This window comes from Macaca nemestrina, chromosome 4 (genome assembly GCF_043159975.1).
Source record: "Macaca nemestrina isolate mMacNem1 chromosome 4, mMacNem.hap1, whole genome shotgun sequence".
NCBI classification, from domain to species: domain Eukaryota; kingdom Metazoa; phylum Chordata; class Mammalia; order Primates; family Cercopithecidae; genus Macaca; species Macaca nemestrina.
The window spans coordinates 103,662,673-103,683,118 of record NC_092128.1 but is presented as its reverse complement, the minus strand read 5'-3'; the positions used below and the strand labels follow the sequence as shown (position 1 = coordinate 103,683,118).

General features: G+C 43.7%; 2 protein-coding genes across 3 annotated transcripts in view; one reads left to right on the top strand and one right to left on the bottom strand.

The window, feature by feature from the left end:
* The window catches only part of LOC105475849 (Bardet-Biedl syndrome 9), a 555,557-nt gene that overhangs the window by 508,531 nt on the left and 26,580 nt on the right, over nt 1-20,446 (bottom strand). The gene's annotated exons all lie outside the window — the stretch shown is intronic.
* On the top strand, nt 671-15,195 carry LOC105475847 (retinitis pigmentosa 9 protein). 2 transcript variants are annotated; one of them, XM_011731399.3, is made up of 6 exons: nt 671-855; nt 9,426-9,456; nt 10,544-10,673; nt 12,627-12,718; nt 13,442-13,503; nt 14,559-15,195. In XM_011731399.3, exons 1-6 carry the CDS (start codon nt 704-706, stop codon nt 14,755-14,757), a joined length of 666 nt encoding a protein of 221 aa, XP_011729701.1. In that variant the 5' UTR covers nt 671-703; the 3' UTR covers nt 14,758-15,195. The 2 variants fall into 2 exon arrangements, with proteins under 2 accessions (XP_011729701.1, XP_070950150.1); XM_071094049.1 differs by lacking the exon at nt 671-855 and adding an exon at nt 949-1,195.

Below are 20,446 nucleotides of genomic sequence, written 5' to 3'. Positions count from 1 at the left end.
TGGTGACCCACCCTGTCAAAAGACTTAGGTTGTCTCTCACGGTATTTCAGATAACTGCAGTTATAAAGCTGGGTGCACACAATTACCAAACAGTGATAAGTTCATACATTTCACTTTTTGAACTTTTTTTTTTTTTCTCTGAGAAACAGTCTCGCTTTTTCGCCCAGACCGGAGTGCAGGGGCACGATCTCGGCTCACTGCAACCTCCGCCTCCCTGGTTCAAGCAATTCTCCTGCCTCAGCCACCCAAGTAACTGGGACTACAGGCGCCCGCCACCACGCCTGGCTAATTTGAACTTTTTTTATGAATACAGTTCATCTGCTCATCCCTACGTGACTGTTGTTAGTATACCTGAGGTGGGCGTGGCCAGGCGGGAACCCCCAGGCTCGGGGAAGCTCACCCAGGGTCCCAACCAGGGCCTCGCCCCGCTTCCGCTCCAGCTAGGCGGCGCTTCCCGCCCACCGGCAGCAGCAGGTCTGGTGGCTGGGCCGCTGTGTTGGGGCCAGGCGCGGGGAGGCAGGGATCTGGCGGCCAAGGCTGGGACTTCGCGGCCGCTGAGGTGAGTTGCGGGGCGGCGGCGGGAGGGGGCGCTGCGGAGCCGCCCGACCGCCGCGCGAAGGAAGTGCTCTCTTGGCCGCCGCCGCCGCCGCCGCCGCCGCAGCCGCGCCGGAGGGGTTGCCCGAGCCGCGCTGCGGGGGCCGAGATGTCGTCCCGGCCGGGGCGCGAGGACGCGGGGGCTGGGGGCGCGCGGCGGCCGCGTGAGCCGCCGGAGCAGGAGCTGCAGCGACGTCGGGAGCAGAAGCGGCGGCGGCACGACGCGCAGCAGCTGCAGCAGCTCAAGCACCTGGAGTCCTTGTGAGTCCCGAGCTGCCGTCCGCGCGCGGCCAGTCTTCTGAAACCTGGGGCCGGGGGCGCGGGACGCGGTGGTGGGCGCTAAGCCGGGTCCTCCGAGCCCCCCCGAGCAGGCACGGGGGCCGGGGTCGGCAGGAGCCTAGTGCGGGCGACCGATGTCGGGCGCCGCGGTCAAGGACTTCAAGTCCGTCCTCCTGATGGGGAGCGAGGGGCGTTCAGGGAGCCAACTGCCGCTCGGCACCGAGCAGAATCTGACTTGGGAGGCCCTGCGCTTCCCTAGCTCCACGGAGTTCCAGGACAGTCCGGATGACCCGGGAGAGTGTGGTATAAAGAAGATTCAAATGTAGGGGAGGGAAATATGGCTTCCCTCTACCTTTCTAAGTTCTTCAGCTGGACCACAAATTAAATTGTTATAAGACAGATTAACAGGAGAAAAACTGTTTTAATTATGTACCCATGCACTGGAGGACCACAAAAGTGGGAGACTGAAAGAAGGGCCAGGGAATAGAGGCGTGGGCCTTTTGGGGCGTGGTGCAGACGTTATGGAAGGGTGAGGGGGGAAATGTATGGTGAATAAAGGTTGCTTTGTTATCCCGATGAGGCCCTCGGGCGATAAAAGTTGCCTCCAAGCAGCTCTCTTCCTGATACAGAAACATTTACTACAGAAAATTTCCTTTATAGGTGTAAATTTCTCTTTACAACAGGAAGAGTCGAAAAATAATAAGAACAAAAGGGAAAAAAGCAGAGTCATACTTTATTTTAGGCAGTTGAGGGGTAGCTGAATAAGTTATCCTGTGTTGTTTGATTCTGTTACTTATAGCTCAGTCATCAATATGCCGGAGTGGCATGTTTGAGGATGGTGTATTCTTGTCGTTTGCAGTCATTTATCAGGATGGCTTTTCCTAAATTCTAACACAAACCTGGGGTGGAAAGTTCAGTCAGCAACTCTTTCAGTTCTTGTCCGTGATTCTATAGTTAGCTGCCTAAAACAACCTTTTCTGAGTGTGGCATTCACTCAATTATTCAAGAATTCGTTTCTGTTTTAGGCGCTCCTAGTTACCTATGCTAAGTAGGTGTTAAATTAAGTACAGCCTAAAGCTGCCTCCTTGAATATTTTAAGTTTAGCCTAAAAGTTTCTCTATACTTAGTGAACTGCAACCTAAGTGGATGTGTAAACAGACTGTAACCTACTGTTACAAGTACCTGAGTCTCATACAGTCACAGCAGCTGATTTTCAGGCCGTCACAGGTGGTCAACCTTTGAAACCCTGTTCAAATAAGGCAGACGCCAGGCTGTATGGAATCCAGCTATTTCTCTACCTCACTTTGCTTTTCTGACCTATTCTGGTTCTGGGGGTGCCCGCTTTGAAAACAGTTTTTTGCTCAAGTAAAGTTTAATTTGTCTACTTTTTTAAAAACATAATTCGTATAAGGAAAGATCCTCAAAGAGTTAAAATCCTTTATAATTAACCTTCTAGGAGGTTTGCTGTGAGATAAATTCCTATGTTGGGACCTGGCCTGCTCTTTTTCCAGCATGGCCCGCTCTGAACTTTTCCCCTTAGCAGGGCAGGGGTTGCAGGATAGAGACTCTGCATTGTGCGCATCCACGCTACAGGGCAGTCCTGACCCTTTCAAGTCACTATGTGGCGCTCGTGGTCTCCCAGGGAAGTCAGGTGTTCAAAGGTCTTCCCCTAGCATAAGCACCAGAATGCCTGGCCCTGCCCAGCCCTCAATGTATTTAGCTATAGGATGCTAGAGGATGGTTAATTCCACTTATTTGTAGCTCAGAGAGCTTTTTCACAGATGAGAGAGATTATAACCTACTTTTATAGATGAAAAAATGGAGGAACAGTGGTTAAGTCATGTGATCATGCATACATTGACCAGCTAACCAGCAAATCTAGAGCTGAACTCAGGTGTCTGATTGACTGGTGGGATTTTTCCAGTTTCTGAGATTTAAAACTGAATGAGCTGTTGAGAGATTTGCTTTGGCTAGCTCAGAATCTTGTTTGAGCTTTAAATTGTATTTATACCAGAGTAATATGTAGTTTTAAAATTCAAATAGTACTAAAAATGCTACCAAAAAATAGCAATAGGCTGCCCGACTCCTCAGTAACCACTCATATTCCCTGTGTCCCTCTTCCCCCTCCCAAACCAGGCTTCTCTGTGTAAACTTTTAGGTTTTACTTCTGGGATTTAACTGTATATTTATTTATTTTTAATTTTTTACTTTTATTTTTATTTTTGAGACAGAGTCTTGCTCTGTCGCCCAGGCTGGAGTGCAGTGGTGCAGTCTTGGCTCACTGCAACCTCCACCTCTTGGGGTCAAGTGATTCTCCTGCCTCAGGTTCCCAAGTACCTGGGACTACAGGCGCACATCACATGCCCAGCTAATTTTTGTATTTTTAGTAGAGATGGAGATTCACCGTGTTAGCCAGGATGGTCTCGATCTCTTGACATAGTGATCTGCCCACCTCAGCCTCCCAAAGTGCTGGGATTACAGGCATGAGCCACTGCGCCCACCAACTGTATATTCCTAAATTGCATATTTATACTGTTTACATCAATTCAACATCTTAGACATACCATTAACTTCTTGTCATAGTAAGGATTTAGTTCTTTACCTACCCTTCTTGTTTATAATCTTCCAGTATAGATCTATCATAGCAGTTTTTGCTAAACAAATGCTTAGTATTAACATTATTATAACTAGGCTGGGCTCTGTGGCTCATGCCTGTAATCCCACCACCTTGGGAGGTAGAAGTGGGAAGATTGCTTGAGGCCAGAAGTTCTAGACCAGCCTGGGCAACATTTATAGACCTTATCTCTGCCAAAAAGAAAAGAAAATAAATTAACCAGGTGTGGTGGTACATGCCTGTGGTTCCAACTACTTGGGAGGCTGAAGTGGGAAGATCTGCTTGAGCCTGGGGGGTTGAGGCTGCAGTGAGCCCTGGTTGCGCCACTGCATTCCAGCCTGGGCGACAGAGTGATATCCTGTCTCAAAAGCAAAAGCAAACAAAAAATACAGTACTATAACTATGAATTATTACTCACTTTTGAGCCAAGTAGTGTTCTCTGATTTATTTTGCTTTCTATACTATTGTTAACTTTTAAGTAGTTAGTAAGAGTCTGTTTTTCACTTGCTTAATTTTCTACGGCTGTTTTTCCCCCAACGTCTCCAAAATCTGAGTACCATGAAGGTGAAAAGTTATCTTTCCTTACCTATCATAGGAGTCACAGCGGATACTCCTATAACAAAAGATAGGTCAACAAGAGAAAAGCATAACAAATGTATTTAATCACAGTTTTATGTGGCATGGGAACGTTGAGAAAGGAAGCCCCAGAGACCCAGAGGAAACTATTTTTATGCTTAGTTTGGATGAAGAATGTATAGCAGTATAGAAATATAATTGGACAAAAAAGGGTATAATACAATGGTAATAGGGAAAAGCCCAGCAAGGCCTGTCTATTCAGATTTTTCAGGCCTCTGTGTACGATTACTTCCTCCCAGGTATGGGGCAGGACCCTTTCTGGAACGAGGGGTCCTGATCTATCAAACAAGGTAGGTCAGCTAATTTTTTTATGGCCAGCTCCGATGCAGAAAGGCAAGGAAATGTTAGGGTAATATTTGTAGGAGCTTATTATTATTGTTTTAAATATTAAAAAAAAAAAGTTCCACTGAGATTTTATCCTTTTAAAAAAATATATTAAAGTTATTTGTAGGTCTTCTGGCTTGCTTTGTGGGAGACTTGTTCTAGTTTTTATGGCCCACTTACGGAAAAGAGGAATTCTGGCCTCTCTGACTGCTTTGGGGAAGAAAGAAGGGCAGGAGACAGGAGGGCAAGAGAAGGTCAGAGAGCAACTTTTTTCTGAGGCCTTCTCTAATCTCATTTAGTTCAAAGTATTCAGCATGCCAAAGCACCATACTTTGGGGTATCATTTTTCTGAGCCCCAGTAGTACTTTTTCCACATATAACTACATATCAGGTAATTAATCAGTTCATTTTTTACCTAGACTCTTCATTCTGTTGTCCTTCAGTACAATAGTTACTTTTTGGACCTGGTCCAGCAGTGGTCCTAGAGCATCCTTTCCCACTCTCCTATCTTGCATCTCATTCCTGGATTCCATGTCTTCCTCTTTATATGTTTACTCTCACATTTTACCAAAGCCAATTCTGCAACTTCCTATGAAAGAGTGCATTAGAGGTAAATCTTTTGATACCTTGCATATCTGAAGATGTCTTTATTCTATCCTAAAACTTGGTACATAATTTGACTAGGTATAAAATTATAGGTCAAAAATGATTTGGAGGCTGGGCGTGGTGGCTCTCACCTGTAATCCCAACACTTTGGGAGGCCAAGGAAGGAGGATCATTTGAAGCCAAGACTTCAAGACCAGCCTGGGCAATAATGTGAGACCCTGTCTCTACAGAAAATTTAAAAATTAGCCAGGCACAATGATATGGACCTGTAGTCCCAGCTACTCGGGAGGCTGAGGCAGGAGGAAAATAGTAACAACAATTTTCACTCAGTTTTGGCGATAGTACATCACTATCTTTTAGCTTCCAAAACTGCTAAGGAGTTTGATGCCATTCTGACTCCCTTTCTTTTATGTTACCTATTCAAGTTCACCTCACCCTTAAACGTTAAGAAACTATTTATTGCCGCCATCCTGAAGTTTCATGATGTCAGTCTTTTCCAATTGACTTTTCTTTTTAACTTTTATTTTAGGTTCAGGGGTACCTGTGTAGGTTTATTATATTTATTTCATCACCCAGGTACTAAGCCTAGTACCCAATAGTTATTTTTTCTGATGCTCACCCTCCACCCTCAAGTAGGCCCCAGTGTGTGTTGTTCCCCAGTGCAGTTGACCCTTTTTTTCTTGACATGTCATAAATGCATTAACCACATACATAAATTTCTGTCTTATTTCCTCTCCTCAATTTTGTTTTTTCCTTCTGTTGATTTTCTGTTGCTCTGTCTCTTCTGTTTGTATTTTCATTGTACTTTGTAGATGTATGTTTTTTCTACTAAACATATTTTTTAATTGTTATATTTCTAAATCAAAAAGCTTTTTCTCATTCTGCAAGTTGTTTTTTATAGCATCCTGTTCTTGTTTCATAAGTGAAATATCTTCACTCATCTATGAGGATACTCACTCGTTTTTCTTTTTTGTTGTCTTTTGTTCCCTACATTGCCTCTATTTCTTGTTTGCCTTTTCTTTTGATTTCTGTCTTCCATTTAGTAATTTTTTTTCTTTCTGTACTGTCTGAGTATCCTTGAATCTCAACCGTATTTTGTTTTGTTTTGTGTTTTTTAGAGACAAGGTCTCGTTCTGTCACCCAGGCTGGAGCACAATGGCATGATCATAACTCACTGCAGCCTCGACTTCCTGGGCTCAAGTTATCCCCCCTGAATCAGCCTGCAGAGTAGCTGGGACTGCAGGTGCACAGCAGGACACCTAACTAGTTATTTTACACTTTTTTTTAGAGATGGAATCTTACTATGTTGCCCAGGCTGGTCTCGAACTCCTGGCTTCAATGAATCCTCTCACTTCAGCCTCCCAAAGTGCTGGGATTACAGACATGAGCCACTGCTCTGGCCTCAACTCATTTAAGAGTAGGTGCTATACAGCTCTTGTCAAGGGCAGCTGTGTGGGGGAGAGAAAAAAGAGAGAAGGTGTTGTTTGTTGATCAAATAGCTTCATGATAGAGCGCTCATGCTGCAGGGTACCCTTTTTATCAAGAGACTTCCATATGTCAGTAGTTGGAGATTTTTTTCTGGGGCTAAGTTCTTCTAGAGAAGGGTCTTGAGTCCTCTGCCTGGGGGCCAGGGATCTCTGCCTGGCTGCCAGTGTTGCTGAGTTGAGGAGGCTAACCCTGCAGGCTCCTTCAAGTGTTGGGCAGGCAGCCTCCTGGCTGTAGGAAGGAAGCTGCATCTTTTGAAAACTGTTACTGCCTCCACCCCAAGAAGTCCATTGCGGTTTCCACTTTCCCAAATTTGTTGAAAACTTCCTCTGATGTTGCCTCCTTTTGGGATATCTGTATGGCCTTTTTATTTTTTCACTGTCATTTTTAAAGTGAAAATGACTGTGTGGGGAAGGAGACAGATAAGCATGTTGGTCAGTTGGCCATGTTAAATGGGAAACCCCACAGTGCTGTTTTATAAATTGAATTCAAATCTTTTCATCCCTGATGTGATGGAGTCTTTGAGTCTCCACCACAGTTTTCCCTCAGTGACCCTGCCTGCCAGGCCCCTGAGGGCATCGGAGACTTCCACCTGCTCCAACACTCTCTGTCACTCAGTAGCTCCTGGGCTGCCAGGCATAACAGAGTGGACCTTCTGGGTGTATGTGGCAGTTTCACCTCTGCCACACAGTCCCTTGGATGCAGCTGCAGGAACAGCTGTGTGGAATGGAGTACACTTGCATTAGGGACTCTTCTCAAAGAAAACCCATCGCAACAGTCAACAGAAAGAGTAATTTGAAAGACTTAACAAAAGATTTCTTACTCTACACACACTTGAGAAGACAGCGTGTCTCCCCTCAGATATAACTAGTCTTCTTCCTACTCAGAGAAAGTTAGTACAGTGCGAATGACTAAGTAAGGCTTTTCAGATGGCACAAAATAATGCACCTCGATCAACTTTTTTCTTTTTATCTTAAGAATTAACTGTAGCTGGACACAGTGGCTCATGTATACAATCCCAGTACTTTGGGAGGCCAAGACAGGAGGATTGCTTGAACCCAGGAGCTCGAGGCTGCAGTGAGCTGTGATCGCGCCACTGCACTCCAGCTTGGGTGACAGTGACTGCAGAGATAAATGCGTACCTCTTAACTGTCACACTGTAGAACCTAAACTGCACATAAACATACTTCAGTTTTCTAATCTGTATTTAGTAGTTAAATACAACTTTGAGAAATATCTTTTTGAGTATACTACATTAATTAATTGTTCAGCCCTAGGAAACAACATGAACCACCCTTCTTTAAACTTGTGAAAACACTTGTAAAATGGACCCTGGGAATGCCATTGCTGATAATATTTCCAAATGTGCAATTGCATCACACTCATTTTCATCTTGACAAGAGTTACTTTTTTTCAGAATTTGGATCTCAGTTTGATTGGCCATATATTTTTCGCATAATGCTTGTGGCTCAAAAGGATTCATTTACTGGATTTTTGGATTTATAGACTTTACTGTCAAGCTCCTTCTAGTCTCTATGCATAAGGTGTAGCATTAATGCTTCTAATGAATGGCTACAGATAAACTATATCATCTTCACAAGTTGTGCAGATTTCCATGGTTTGTGCTCTGTTAGGCCTATGTCATGCCACAGATTTTTGTTAGAAATATTTTAAGCATCTACTTCGGGAAAGCACTGTACCACACTTAAAAAGCTAATCGTGTTAATACACAGTTGTTTACTATTTAATCTTCAGGGAACAGATCCAGGATTAGTAGTATTTCTCATTCATTGTCCATCAAGTTACTTTCTCCTACATCTTATAGAAGGGGAGAATGACATTTTTTTTTTTTTTTAAAGACAGAGTCTCACTCTGTCTCCCAGGCTGGAGTGCAATGGTGTGATCTCAGCTCACTGCAACTTCTGCCTCCCAGGTTCTTCTGCCTCAGCCTCCTGAGTAGCTGTGATTACAGGCACCTGCCACCACACTCAGCTAATTTTTGTATTTTTAGTAGAGACAGGGTTCCACCATGTTGGCCAGGCTGGTCTCGAAATCCTGACCTCAAGAGATCTGCCCGCCTTGGCCTCCCAAAGTGCTGGGATTACAGGCGCGAGCCACCATGCCCGACCCAATGAAAATTATTTCACTTTTCCCTTAGTCTATTCTTGACTCCCTTTTCCAATACTCATTGTCTTCTAAAGGGTCCCTTAAACTATGCATAAGACAAGAGTCCGAATGAAGAAAACATTAAATCATTAAGTGTTTCTGTATGTTGCAGTTATTCTGAAGTATTAAAATGAGAGAGCCAGGTGTCATGGTGCCATGGTACACGACTGTAGTCCCAGCTACTCAGGAGGCTGAGGTGGGAGGATTGCTTGAGGTCAGGGGTTTGAGACCAGCCTAGGCAACACAACAAGACCCTGTCTCGGAAAAAAAAAAAGTACTTCCCTAAAGGTTTAAAGGGTCAAGGGACAGACCTGAGCTAAAAATATTTGCAGATTACTCTTCTGGGAGGAGGTACAAATCGCTTTAGGAGCCCGAGAGTTGCTCTTTGAGTGCACAAACAACTCGCCTTCAGAATTTCCTTCCCATCTCGCTGCCTGTCCCATCTGGAGACTTGCATGCGCAGCATTCTGGGTCTCCTCTGGGTTCAGTCCCTGGATGGAAATAAGGAAGGCCTGGCCAGTCTCAGATGGCAGGTGCCGCTGAGCACAGGGAGGAGAAGCGTTCCGCTCTTCTCAGGTGATTGCTTGTCTGCAAATCAGCAATAAAAGCTTATTGTTGCTAAAATCTCTGATTAAAAATCCTACAGCCCCTTTTTTGCAGTAACTTGATGTGTTATGTTTACATTAACATGGTTGATAAGGTTTTGTTTTTTGTTTTCCAGTTATGAAAAACCTCCTCCTGGGCTTATCAAGGTTAGTGTGAAGTTTGTACTCTTGGTTATTCCACTAGACATACTTGTAGACTTAGTAACTTGTTATGAAAAATGATTGCATGATATTTAAATCTCCTTTTACCAAAAGCCTATTTCTTTCCTGCAGATGACTGAGGGGTCATAATTTTTAGTTTTGTCACAAGGCACTGCCTTTGTAGAAATTTCATCAGCCATGTTTCCCTTCCCCAAAGAACCAGTGCAGGCCCACGTGGATTCCTTGGCCTTGCCCCTCTTCTGTCTTGCTGGGGACGGCATCTCTACGCTCCTTTTCCTTGTCGTCCTCACCCAGCTCAGCCCCTCGGTCCATCCTGTGCCAGTTTCTTGAGCTCAGCAGCTCAGAGAGCAGTAAACTCTGAGGAGACCCGACAGCTCATCCAGTCCCGCTCCCCAGTGCAGGCATCCCTCCTGCAGCTCCCTGGCCACAGCACCAGGGTGTGTGCGCACAAGAGAGACTTAAGAGTGGCAGGCCACAGCAAAGAAAACTTGCTGTTTCATAACTCTCAATGAAGAAATATTTTTTAAAAACATTAGTCTATTGTAAATTTAATATTCATAGAAACTTGAAAAAAATCCAAGTTTAAAAACACATTAATTGTAAATGCAGTTATTGAGTGGCAAAAATGCACATCAGAGATACAGCATGCATGTGACTATAAAATATGACAGGGCCTTCAGGGTATAATAAGCTATAACAGGCCATTTCTATTATTCCAGGAAGTCTGGTTTACTTTAATTCTACATTTTGAGGTAGTGAAACTTTTTTGTTTTTAATCTGAAATCTAATTTGGAGCTCACCACTCATTGCTATATAAGGAGAGATTTTTCTGCTTCACCAGTAACTTTTCTCTAAGAACAGCTACATTGTTTTTGGTATAATTATTTTGGTACATTTGTTTCTTGTTTTTTCAGTCAGGTGTAACTTGTCTTTTTTTCTAGTTTTGAGGGATAACTAAGATATTGTTGGCACCAGAAGCCCAGGAAAAAGCCAGGCGAGGGTGGCTCCAAGGGGAGCAGGAGAGAATCCAGCACTGTCTTGCCATGCTGTTTATACCTGTTCCCTTTTTTAGGAAGATGAGACTAAGCCAGAAGATTGCATACCAGATGTACCAGGCAATGAACATGCCAGGGAATTTCTGGCTCATGCACCAACTAAAGGACTTTGGATGCCACTGGGGAAAGAAGTCAAAGTGATGCAGTGTGAGTGTGGGAGAGTTTCCCTAATCCATGCAACTTACACGCCGCAAAGGGTGTTTACTTCTTTTATTTAACTTGTTCTCATCACAGCCCTCTTATAGCCAAGGCATGTTCTCCATCTTCTAGATGAGGAAGCATCCACCCCACCCCCTACCCCCATGCCATGTGAAGACAAAGAAAGAGGTCTGTCATCTTAAGCCAGGAAGAAAGCTCTCACCACAAACCCACCTTGCTGGGGCCCTGATCTCAGATTTCCAACCTACAGAATGAATGAGAAAACCAGTTTCTTCTGTTGTTTAGGCAACAAAGTGTATGGCATTTTGTTATGTCAGCCCGAGCTGACTAAGACACTATCTTTCTGCAAGTTCCCTTAGCCTCTCTCCTATGCTGGATCACCCATTTTCCTGTGTCTTGAGTCTTCTTTATTATTATATTCTCTCCTTATGGTATAACAAATCCTATGGCAGTTACCTTCAAAATGGATTTATAGGAGATAAAAATGTCAAGACCTTTACTTCTCTGGAATTGTCTTTGACAGATTTTTAACTTTACCAGGATATTGAATTCTAATTTAAAAATCAGTTTCCTTAAGAATTTTGATAGGAATGCTTCATTGCCTCATCATTTGTTAAGAGCACAGATAACATGCCTCAGAATTCATTATCTATCAGTTTTTCTTCTTTGGGTGGATTATATTTTCCCAGAGAAGGCTCCCACGTGGAGGGAAAGCCATGCTATGAGTGTTCTGGGAGCCGAGTGGAAGGAGTCTGGAAATGGGTCCATCTGCTTTTCATTCATTCGTGTGACCCTTTGTGGCACTGTAGCAGCTTCCTTCAGACCTACCTGATGTCTCCCTGTTCTTCCTGGTCAGAGACCCTCTGTTTTATCTTTTCCAGACATTAAACAACCTTCTACCAGGGTCAGGAAAACAGGGTCTCAATCTGTCACCCAGGCTGGAGTACAGTGGTGCGATCACAGCTTTCTGCAGCCTCAGCCTCCCAGAATCAGGTGATCTCACCTCAGCCTCCGAGATAGCTGGGACTACAGGTGTGCGCCACCAGGCTCAGCTAATTTTTTTGTATTTTTGTAGAGATAGGGTTTCACCATGTTGCCTAAGCTAGTCTTGAAGTCCTGGCCTCAAGTAATCTGCTCGCCACTGCCTCCCAAAGTGCTAGGATTACAGGTATGAGCCACTGTGCCCAGTCAACGTTAATATTCTAAGAGAACTTGTGATTTTGTTTACTTATAATAAGTGAGAGCTTTGAACAGACTCAACCTGAGAAAGAAGCTTTTATAGTGTCTAAAATAGTAAATGAGAAGCAGAGATACTTTATGAAAATATTTACTCTGAAAAATATACTGAGACACACTTTAAAAAAAATGTACCTTTTGGGCCGGGCATGGTTGGTCACGCCTGTAATCCCAGCACTTTGGGAGGGCGAGGTGGGCGGATCACCTGAGGTCAGGAGTTCAAGACCAGCCTGGGCAACATGACAAAACCCCGTCTCTACTAAAAATACAAAAATTAGCCGGGTGTGGTGGTACGCACCTGAAATCCCAGCTACCCAGGAGGCTGAGACAGAAGAATATCTTGAACCCAGGAGGCAGAGGTTGCAGTGAGCCGAGATCACGCCACTGGACTCCAGCCTGAGTGACAGAGCAGGACTCTATCTCAAAAAAAAAAAAAAAAAACTTACCTTTTGAAGCAATTTTCCATTGGATTGCTTCATAAATACTTGGTGAAAGATTATTATTCCTAAAGGTATAAGACTCAAGAATGCTTGGGAAAGCAATTAGTTTACCTCTGTTTCTGGGATCTTACATGGCTTGTCCATAATTCTATTTTGTTTTAGAATTGGAGTTTAATGAAGAAAAACTTGAATATATTCTGCTGATTCTTTATCTTGAGTAGGTGAAACTGTGTTATCTTACAGAAATAATTCTTTTTGTTTTTAGGTTGGCGTTGCAAACGGTATGGTCACCGAACGGGCGACAAAGAATGCCCTTTCTTTATCAAAGGCAACCAGAAGTTAGAGCAGTTCAGAGTGGTACGTAAAGTCCCAGAGTGTCAATTTACATTTATCAGAAATAGTGAAAATCAGTGAAGCAGAAAGTCACCAGTGAACTGAACGTTCACATAAAATACATTCCCAGAAGCCCTTTGACCAAAGTGTGTGATGCTAACTACATGCTTATTAAATTACATTTGTATGACAAATTAGCTCTTCAACAAAAAAAGGAATTCTTATTAAAGTGGTCTTTGCTTATAACTTGGAAGAGTGATTGTTTTTTTCCTGAAACAGACATTGTTATCTATTCAACCCCCCTTTTTAAAATTTACTATGTAAAAAGTCATGTTTCATAACTAAAATCAGGGATTTAATTTCCCAGTCTTTAAAGAGTACATGTCTTTAAATTGTAAGATTAAAGTGTCCGTATATTTTTTCTTCAGATGACAGTTATTTCCTGTATTTTTCTTTTGTTTGGTTTTGAGGTGGCAGTGTTACAGCTCTGTGACTGCTCCTGCAGAGCAGGGCTACCCCAAAGAGAGTGTGCTGAGAGTAGCCATTTCCTGTATTTTTCTAATTGGAAAATCCTTTTTTTAGCCTAAATGAGTTTTCAGTGATGTGACCTAGAACATGTTGAACATGCAGCTACCTCAAACAGAAAAAAAAAAAAAATAAGCTGGTTTTCATAACATAGGCATTTTATTGTATTTAACTTGTGGTCCATGAAGCCTAACCAAACCTTAACCTTCTCTGACACTTAAGGCACATGAAGATCCCATGTATGACATCATACGAGACAATAAACGACATGAAAAGGACGTAAGGTGAGGTCATCCTGATGATAACAATATCCTCTTAAAGTTCTAAAATTATATAAAGTTGGAGAAAATCACTCTAGTGTTAGAGGAATGGTGCAGTAAACATGGTACTTCAATTGTGAAAATACGTGGAGTGCAGGAGTCATGGCTGAAAAGGCCAGTGTTGGGAATGAGCAGGCCAGCCTTCTCCTTGGGTTAGCTTAAAGCCATGGGCTTGGTCCAGCTCTCTGGCCACTGCAGTTGATGTTGGCAACCCATGTTGTGCTGTCTACTTGTACAGTACAATTGATACTTTCATATGATTCAGATTATCTTCTCCAAAGTCTTTAGGGATCTGAGCTTTTGTTAAAAATTATACTTAGGCCAGGCTCAGTGGCTCACACCTGTAATCCTAACACTTTGGGAGGTCGAGGCCAGCGGATCACTGAAGTCTAGGCGTTTGAGACCAGCCTGGACCATATGGCAAAAACCCCATCTTTGCAAAAAAATTTAAAAATAAAAATTAGCCAGGTATGGCAGCATGCACCTGTAGTTCCAGCCACTCAGGAGGATGAGGTGGGAGGATCTACTTGACCCCAGGAGGTTGAGGCTGCAGTGAGCCATGATTGTACCACTGCACTCCAGCCTAGGTGACAGAGGAAGACCCTATCTCTTAAAAAAAAAAAAAAATTAGACATGATTAGAGAAAGGTGGAAAAAATTGGAGGGTTTTTTCAAATTGGTGGCATGATAACTGTTAAAGATGTAGATTAAAAAATTGAGCAGTAGGGGAATGGTTTAGTAAAGTATGCGTCTGTTAGAAATTACAATTGTAAGGACTGTGGAGACAGGAGAAATGTCTAGGACAATAAAAATACAAAATAGCTTGTACACTGGTTACAGTCACGTAAAGTAGGCATTCAGTGGAGAAGAATGGAGAAAACAGGTAAAAAGAAAAATACTGTGTTTGTGACATGGTTATTCATCTTCCTCCTATACTGCTTTTGAATGACATATTTATCTAAGAAACTGTATAAGTTAAAGCTAAAACTCACTGTTCTTTGATCAATTTTGAATGTTTAGGATACAGCAGTTAAAACAGTTACTGGAGGATTCTACCTCAGATGAAGATGGGAGCAGCTCCAGTTCCTCTGAAGGTAAAGAGAAACACAAGAAAAAGAAGAAGAAAGAAAAGCAAAAGAAAAGGAAAAAAGAAAAGAAAAAGAAGAAAAAACGGAAGCACAAATCTTCCAAGTCAAATGAGAGTTCTGACTCAGAGTGACAAGGATGTGACTTGTTCAACGTTCTCTTCTCAAACACTGACCAAGGAACAGAGGAAGATGCAGTCAGAGAAAGTAGCAGGATAGAGATGCAGAGACAGGAGGATACGTGGGTCACAGCAGTGAGCTCCCACCTGCCTTCCAGTGAAGATGTGACTCCAGGAGAGGGAGTGTCTCCTTCCAGGTGCTAGCTCTGGACAGCCGCTGATTTTAGGTAGGAAAAGTTTCTTTGGTGTTGTCCTCCCTGCTGGTCACATGAGTTTATGATTCCTTTGAAATGTCTCCCGCAGGGTGGCAGGACTGGGGGAGTCTCTGAGGTGTGTCTTCCATGCCCTCCCACAGCTTGTGCCCTCCACAGTGTGGACTCAGGTCCCATAGATATCAGGCTGGAGTCTTCTCTGTTGTTAAGAATAATAAAAGCTCATTATTTATTTTTTAAATGGAATATATTTATTTATTAATAATATATAAGTATAAATAATACATAATACAAATTTAAAAGGTACATAAAATTTAATCATGAAAACTCTTCTTTCTTCCTTTCTACTCCACTTAACTTTCCCCAATGTCTACCAATGGTACTAGTTTCTTGTGAATATTTTATATATCACAAGCAAGTACAGGGCTTTTCTTACACAAATGCTATCCACATGCACTCACACATAGTTACATTTTAAACTTAGTAGTATGAACTTTGCAGTGGTCAGTAGCTGAGGAGGGTTGGATCCAGGACCAACTCCCTCAATCCCTCATAGATACCAAAATCTGTGGATGCCCAAGTCCCTTACATTAAATGGCGTGCTATTTGCCTATTGCCTACATACATCTTCCCATATACTGTAATTCATCTGTAGATTACTTATAACACCTAATACAATGTAAACAGTTGTTATAATATATTATTTAGGGAATAATGGCAAGAGAGAGTCTGTGCATGTTCCATAGAGACAGAACCATCCATTTATTTTTTTGAATATTTTCTATCTGTAGTTTGATGAATTCACAAATGTAGAACTTGCTGATAGGGTGGGCCCACTGTTTTTATATATCGAGTATATTTGGCTTTACTGCCATATCAGAATTGTACATTTATATTTACCTGACACGATTTGTTGATTGGGGGCTAGGGAGTTCTTAAAACAATGAAAAACCTTGTATGGCTGCATTCTACTTCACTTGCTTTCTACTACCAAAGTCCCACAATTTTCACAGAGTGACTAAGACAAAGTTTAGGAATATCCTGGGATTTCCATACTGGGTCAGGTACCCAAATCCCAAAATCTCTCTCCCTTTCTTTCTCTTCCTGTTGCCTGACCACAGCCCACCTGTGCCCTTGTAGCTGAGACTAGGCCACAGTAGAAGCATCTCAGGAGGCCAGAGTGTGTCAATCTATTGTTTGCTGAGCCAAAGTGAAGCTGGATCTTGCTCATAGGCAAGTGTGTTCCTCTGTGGCGAACACTGGACTCTTGATGCTTTAGGCACTCAGTCAGGGTCCCAGAAACCCACTCCCATTTTTTGCTACTTTTCCTGGGGTTTGGATTCCCTCCTTTTTAAGGAGCAGCCAAGCCAGGCCCAGACTGACCCTTCTCCAGCTCTCAGCAGTCAGTGCTACTATTCTTGACCTTGGAATACAACCTGAATGGGTTTTCACACAATCAAGAATGGGATGGCCAGGACTTATTATTTATGAAAACTGTAAGGCCAGTGGATTCAGCCTTGCCTTACACTTACCCTTGTCATGCAGAACACAGGCCATCTGTCCTCTGCCATATGCTCAGCATTTCCCACCCAGGTACAGCCGGTCCTCTTCTTCCAGGAACTGGCTACTGTCCCTCCGCAATCCCATTCATGATAAAAGCATTCTTACACAACATGAGAGATGCTGCATCGATAATTCTCAGGCCTTCAAGGCATCCAGATCAACTAAAGATGCAGATTCCTGTGCTCCACTCAAAAACTACCAGAATTTTCCATTTCCTAGGTCTGGGGTGAATCTGGGAATCTACCTTGCTAACAAGTGATGCTGACACTGTTGGTTCAGGAACCCCACTTGGAGAACCTGTGCTCTAGATCTCTACCCTCTTACTGAAGCCTTCTTCTACTTCCTGCTTTAACTGGAATCCAGCCATCCACCCCTGCAGCCCTTGCAAGTGAATTGCTATCCCTTCTCTCTCACTGGTTTTCTCTGTCTTGTCTGTTTCTGGCCTAGATTCTGGGGAACATCACTTCAGCCTGTCATCTCCCCTGACCTGTGATCCTTTTGTCCAGCTCTCCCAAAAGAAACTTCAATTAAAATCTTTCACTTCTGCATATTGTATGTACAGACTGCATGGGGAAAACACATACCCATGTAGATTGATGCCCCCACAAATTCATCATCTCCAAACTCAAATATTTGAGAACTGACCCCAAAATGCTGACTAGCAGACCAAAAGCTTGTTAGCCATCTATTTAAACCTTCTTCATTCTCAGGCATTTCCTTCAGGTTCTGCATTTTCTACTCCTATCCAGGAAGACAATATCAGCCCTCAGACCTCCCCTCACTAATGCAGCCTACCATCTCACCATCATGGTGTGCATGTTAGGCAAAATTCTAAAATGGCTCATGATCTCTACCTCTAATCTTCAGTACTGTTAATAGGATGCATTTTACTCCTGTGACTGGATTATGTTACCAGTACAAGGAGAGAGAGACCATCTGGGTGTTCCTAATCAAATCATGAGAGCCATATGGAACTCTCGAGTTGTCTATGGCTAATAATCAAAGAGGAAGTAAGACAGTCCAAGCCTGTGAAAGATTCCACACATCATCACTGGCTTTAAAGTTGAAGGGGCCACATGGTGAGGGATGCAGCAGACTCTCATCAAAGGTTCCTCACTAACAGCCAGCAAAGAAATGGAGCCGTCAGTCCTACAGCCGAAAGTAACTGAATTCTGCCACCCTCAATGATTCTGGATGCATATTCTTCCCCAGAGCCTCCAGATGGAAGCCCACCTCTGCTGACACCTTGGGTTGGGGCTTGTGAGATGCAAAGTCGAGAGCCCACTTGAGCCTGCCCAGGGTTCTGACCTGTACCACCATGAGGTAATCAATGGTGGTGGTTTTGACCTTTTACTTTTGTGGGAAAGTGTTAATGCAGCAACAAACTGATCCAGAAGTTTAATGAGCTTTCCCTCCTCCTCTCAGGCCAGTCCATCACCTGTGCTCTGGACCCCACCATCAGCCAGCAGTAGGGGGCAGTGGCTGGAGCACTGGCCCTGCATCCAGACTGCCTGGCTTTGAATCCCAGCTTGCTAGCTGTGGAGTTGCTCCACCTCTCTGTGCCTCCATGTCCTTGACTGATCATATCTACCTCCTAGACTCCTCATGAGAATAAGGGGACTTGATATGCATAAAGCATTTAGAGCAGGGTGTGGCACATCTAAACTCTAAATGAATGTTACCTGCTCCTGCTGCTACTGGTACTGCTGTCACCATCATCTGATCCTTGGGGAGCTTCCTCCTTTATCCCATGTCACTCACGTCTTGAAACTCTTCCTTTCTATTGTGATCTTGCCACCAGTATTTAAAAAACTTTTAAAATTGTAAAATACATGCTCATAAAGAGTTCACAATTCTGAGCCATTCAAGAATAAAAAGTGAAAGAAGAGTCTACTTATGATGCTTTAATACAGCACTCCAGATCCTGATCAAAATGCGTCAGCAAACACAGATGAACAGGAAGGGTTTTGAATTGTTAGTTTCACATAACAGATAAACACCAGGAATGCTGTTCTGTGACCCCATTTCACTCTATGTTGGTAATCTTACTGCTCACAACAAGCTTCAGGTGGCTACAAAATCCCTCAGTTTGAATGTGCCATGATTCATTTAACCATTTTTTTTTTTTTTTTTTTTTTTTTTTGAGACTGAGTCTGGCTCTGTCGCCCAGGCTGGAGTGCAGTGGCCGGATCTCAGCTCACTGCAAGCTCCGCCTCCCGGGTTTACGCCATTCTCCTGCCTCAGCCTCCGGAGTAGCTGGGACCACAGGCGCCCGCCACCTCGCCCGGCTAGTTTTTTGTATTTTTTAGTAGAGACGGGGTTTCACCGTGTTAGCCAGGATGGTCTCGATCTCCTGACCTTGTGATCCGCCCGTCTCAGCCTCCTAAAGTGCTGGGATTACAGGCTTGAGCCACCGTGCCTGGCTGATTCATTTAACCATTAATCTATTTATCACAATTCATTTGTCTCCTATTTCTCATTCCTACAAATAAGACTGAAAAGAAAATCTTGGGTAAATATCTCGTGTACATGTGCAAATATTTCAATAGGATAGTTTCATAATAAGGCAATTGCGTATTTTAATTGTTACATATACTACCAAATGAGTCAATGCTGTGGTTTGATTATGTCTCCCAGAATTCATATGTTGGAAACTTAATTCCTAGTGCAAAAATATTAAGAGGTGGGGCCTTAAAGAAATGATTATGCCATGAGAGCTCTGTCCTAACAAATGACTTAGTGCTATTATCTTCTGAGTGGGTTACTTATCTCTAGTGGGCTTGGTATAAAGTGGCCCTTTGTTCCACATGCTCACAATTCCATGCTTTCTCTATTTTTTTTGAGACGGAGTCTCCCTTTGTCACCCAGGCTGGAATGCAGTGGCGTGATCTCGGCTCACTGCAATCTCCACCTCCCAGGTTCAAGCAATTCTCCTGCCTCAGCCTGCTGAGTAGCTGGGATTACAGGCGTGCATCACCACGCCTGGCTAATTTTTGTATTTTTAGTAGAGACGGGGTTTCATCATGTTGGTCAGGCTGGGCTCAAATTCCTGACCTCGTGATCCATCCACCTCGGCCTCCCAAAGTGCTGGGATTACAGGCGTGAGCCACCGTGCCTGGCCTCTCTCCCTTTAAAAGCAGTCCTGTCTTGGCCAGGCACATTGGCTCATGCCTGTAATCCCAACACTTCGGGAGGCCAAGGTGGGTGGATCACTTGAGGTCAGGAGATCAAAACCAGCCTGACCAACATGGTGAAACCCCGTCTCTACAGAAAACATAAAAATTAGCCAGGCGTGGCCGGTCGCGGTGGCTCAAGCCTGTAATCCCAGCACTTTGGGAGGCCGAGACGGGTGGATCACGAGGTCAGGAGATCGAGACCATCCTAGCTAACACGGTGAAACCCCGTCTCTACTAAAAAAATACAAAAAACTAGCCGGGCGAGGTGGCGGGCACCTGTAGTCCCAGCTACTCGGGAGGCTGAGGCAGGAGAATGGCATAAACCCGGGAGGCGGAGCTTGCAGTGAGCTGAGATCCGGCCACTGCACTCCAGCCTGGGCGACAGAGCGAGACTCCGTCTCAAAAAAAAAAAAAAATTGCCAGGCGTGGTGGTGGGCACCTGTAATCTGAGCTAGTCGGGAGGCTGAGGCAGGAGAATTGCTTGAACCCAGGAGGTGGAGGTTGCAGTGAGCCAAGATTGCTCCATTGCACTCGAGCCTGGGTGACAGAGTAAGACTCTGTCTAAAAAAAAAAAAAAAAAACACCATTTCTATTAATTAGGGCTGCACTCTCATCACCTCATTTAACCTTAATTACCTCTTTAAAGGCCGTAGCTCCAAATGCACATTGGGGGTTGGGACTTCAACGAATGAATTTGGGAGAAATACAATTCAGTCCATAACACACCTGGTGCCACCAAAAGAGCTCTTGCAA

Bases quoted from the DNA above. Each gene is read 5' to 3' on its own strand.
- LOC105475847 (XM_071094049.1), top strand. From the start codon at position 1,008: ATGTCGGGCGCCGCGGTCAAGGACTTCAAGTCCGTCCTCCTGATGGGG. The intron at 1,196-9,425 runs GTAGGGGAGGGA...TTTGTTTTCCAG, and splicing joins GGTATAAAGAAGATTCAAAT to TTATGAAAAACCTCCTCCTG. The intron at 13,504-14,558 runs GTGAGGTCATCC...TTGAATGTTTAG, and splicing joins CGACATGAAAAGGACGTAAG to GATACAGCAGTTAAAACAGT.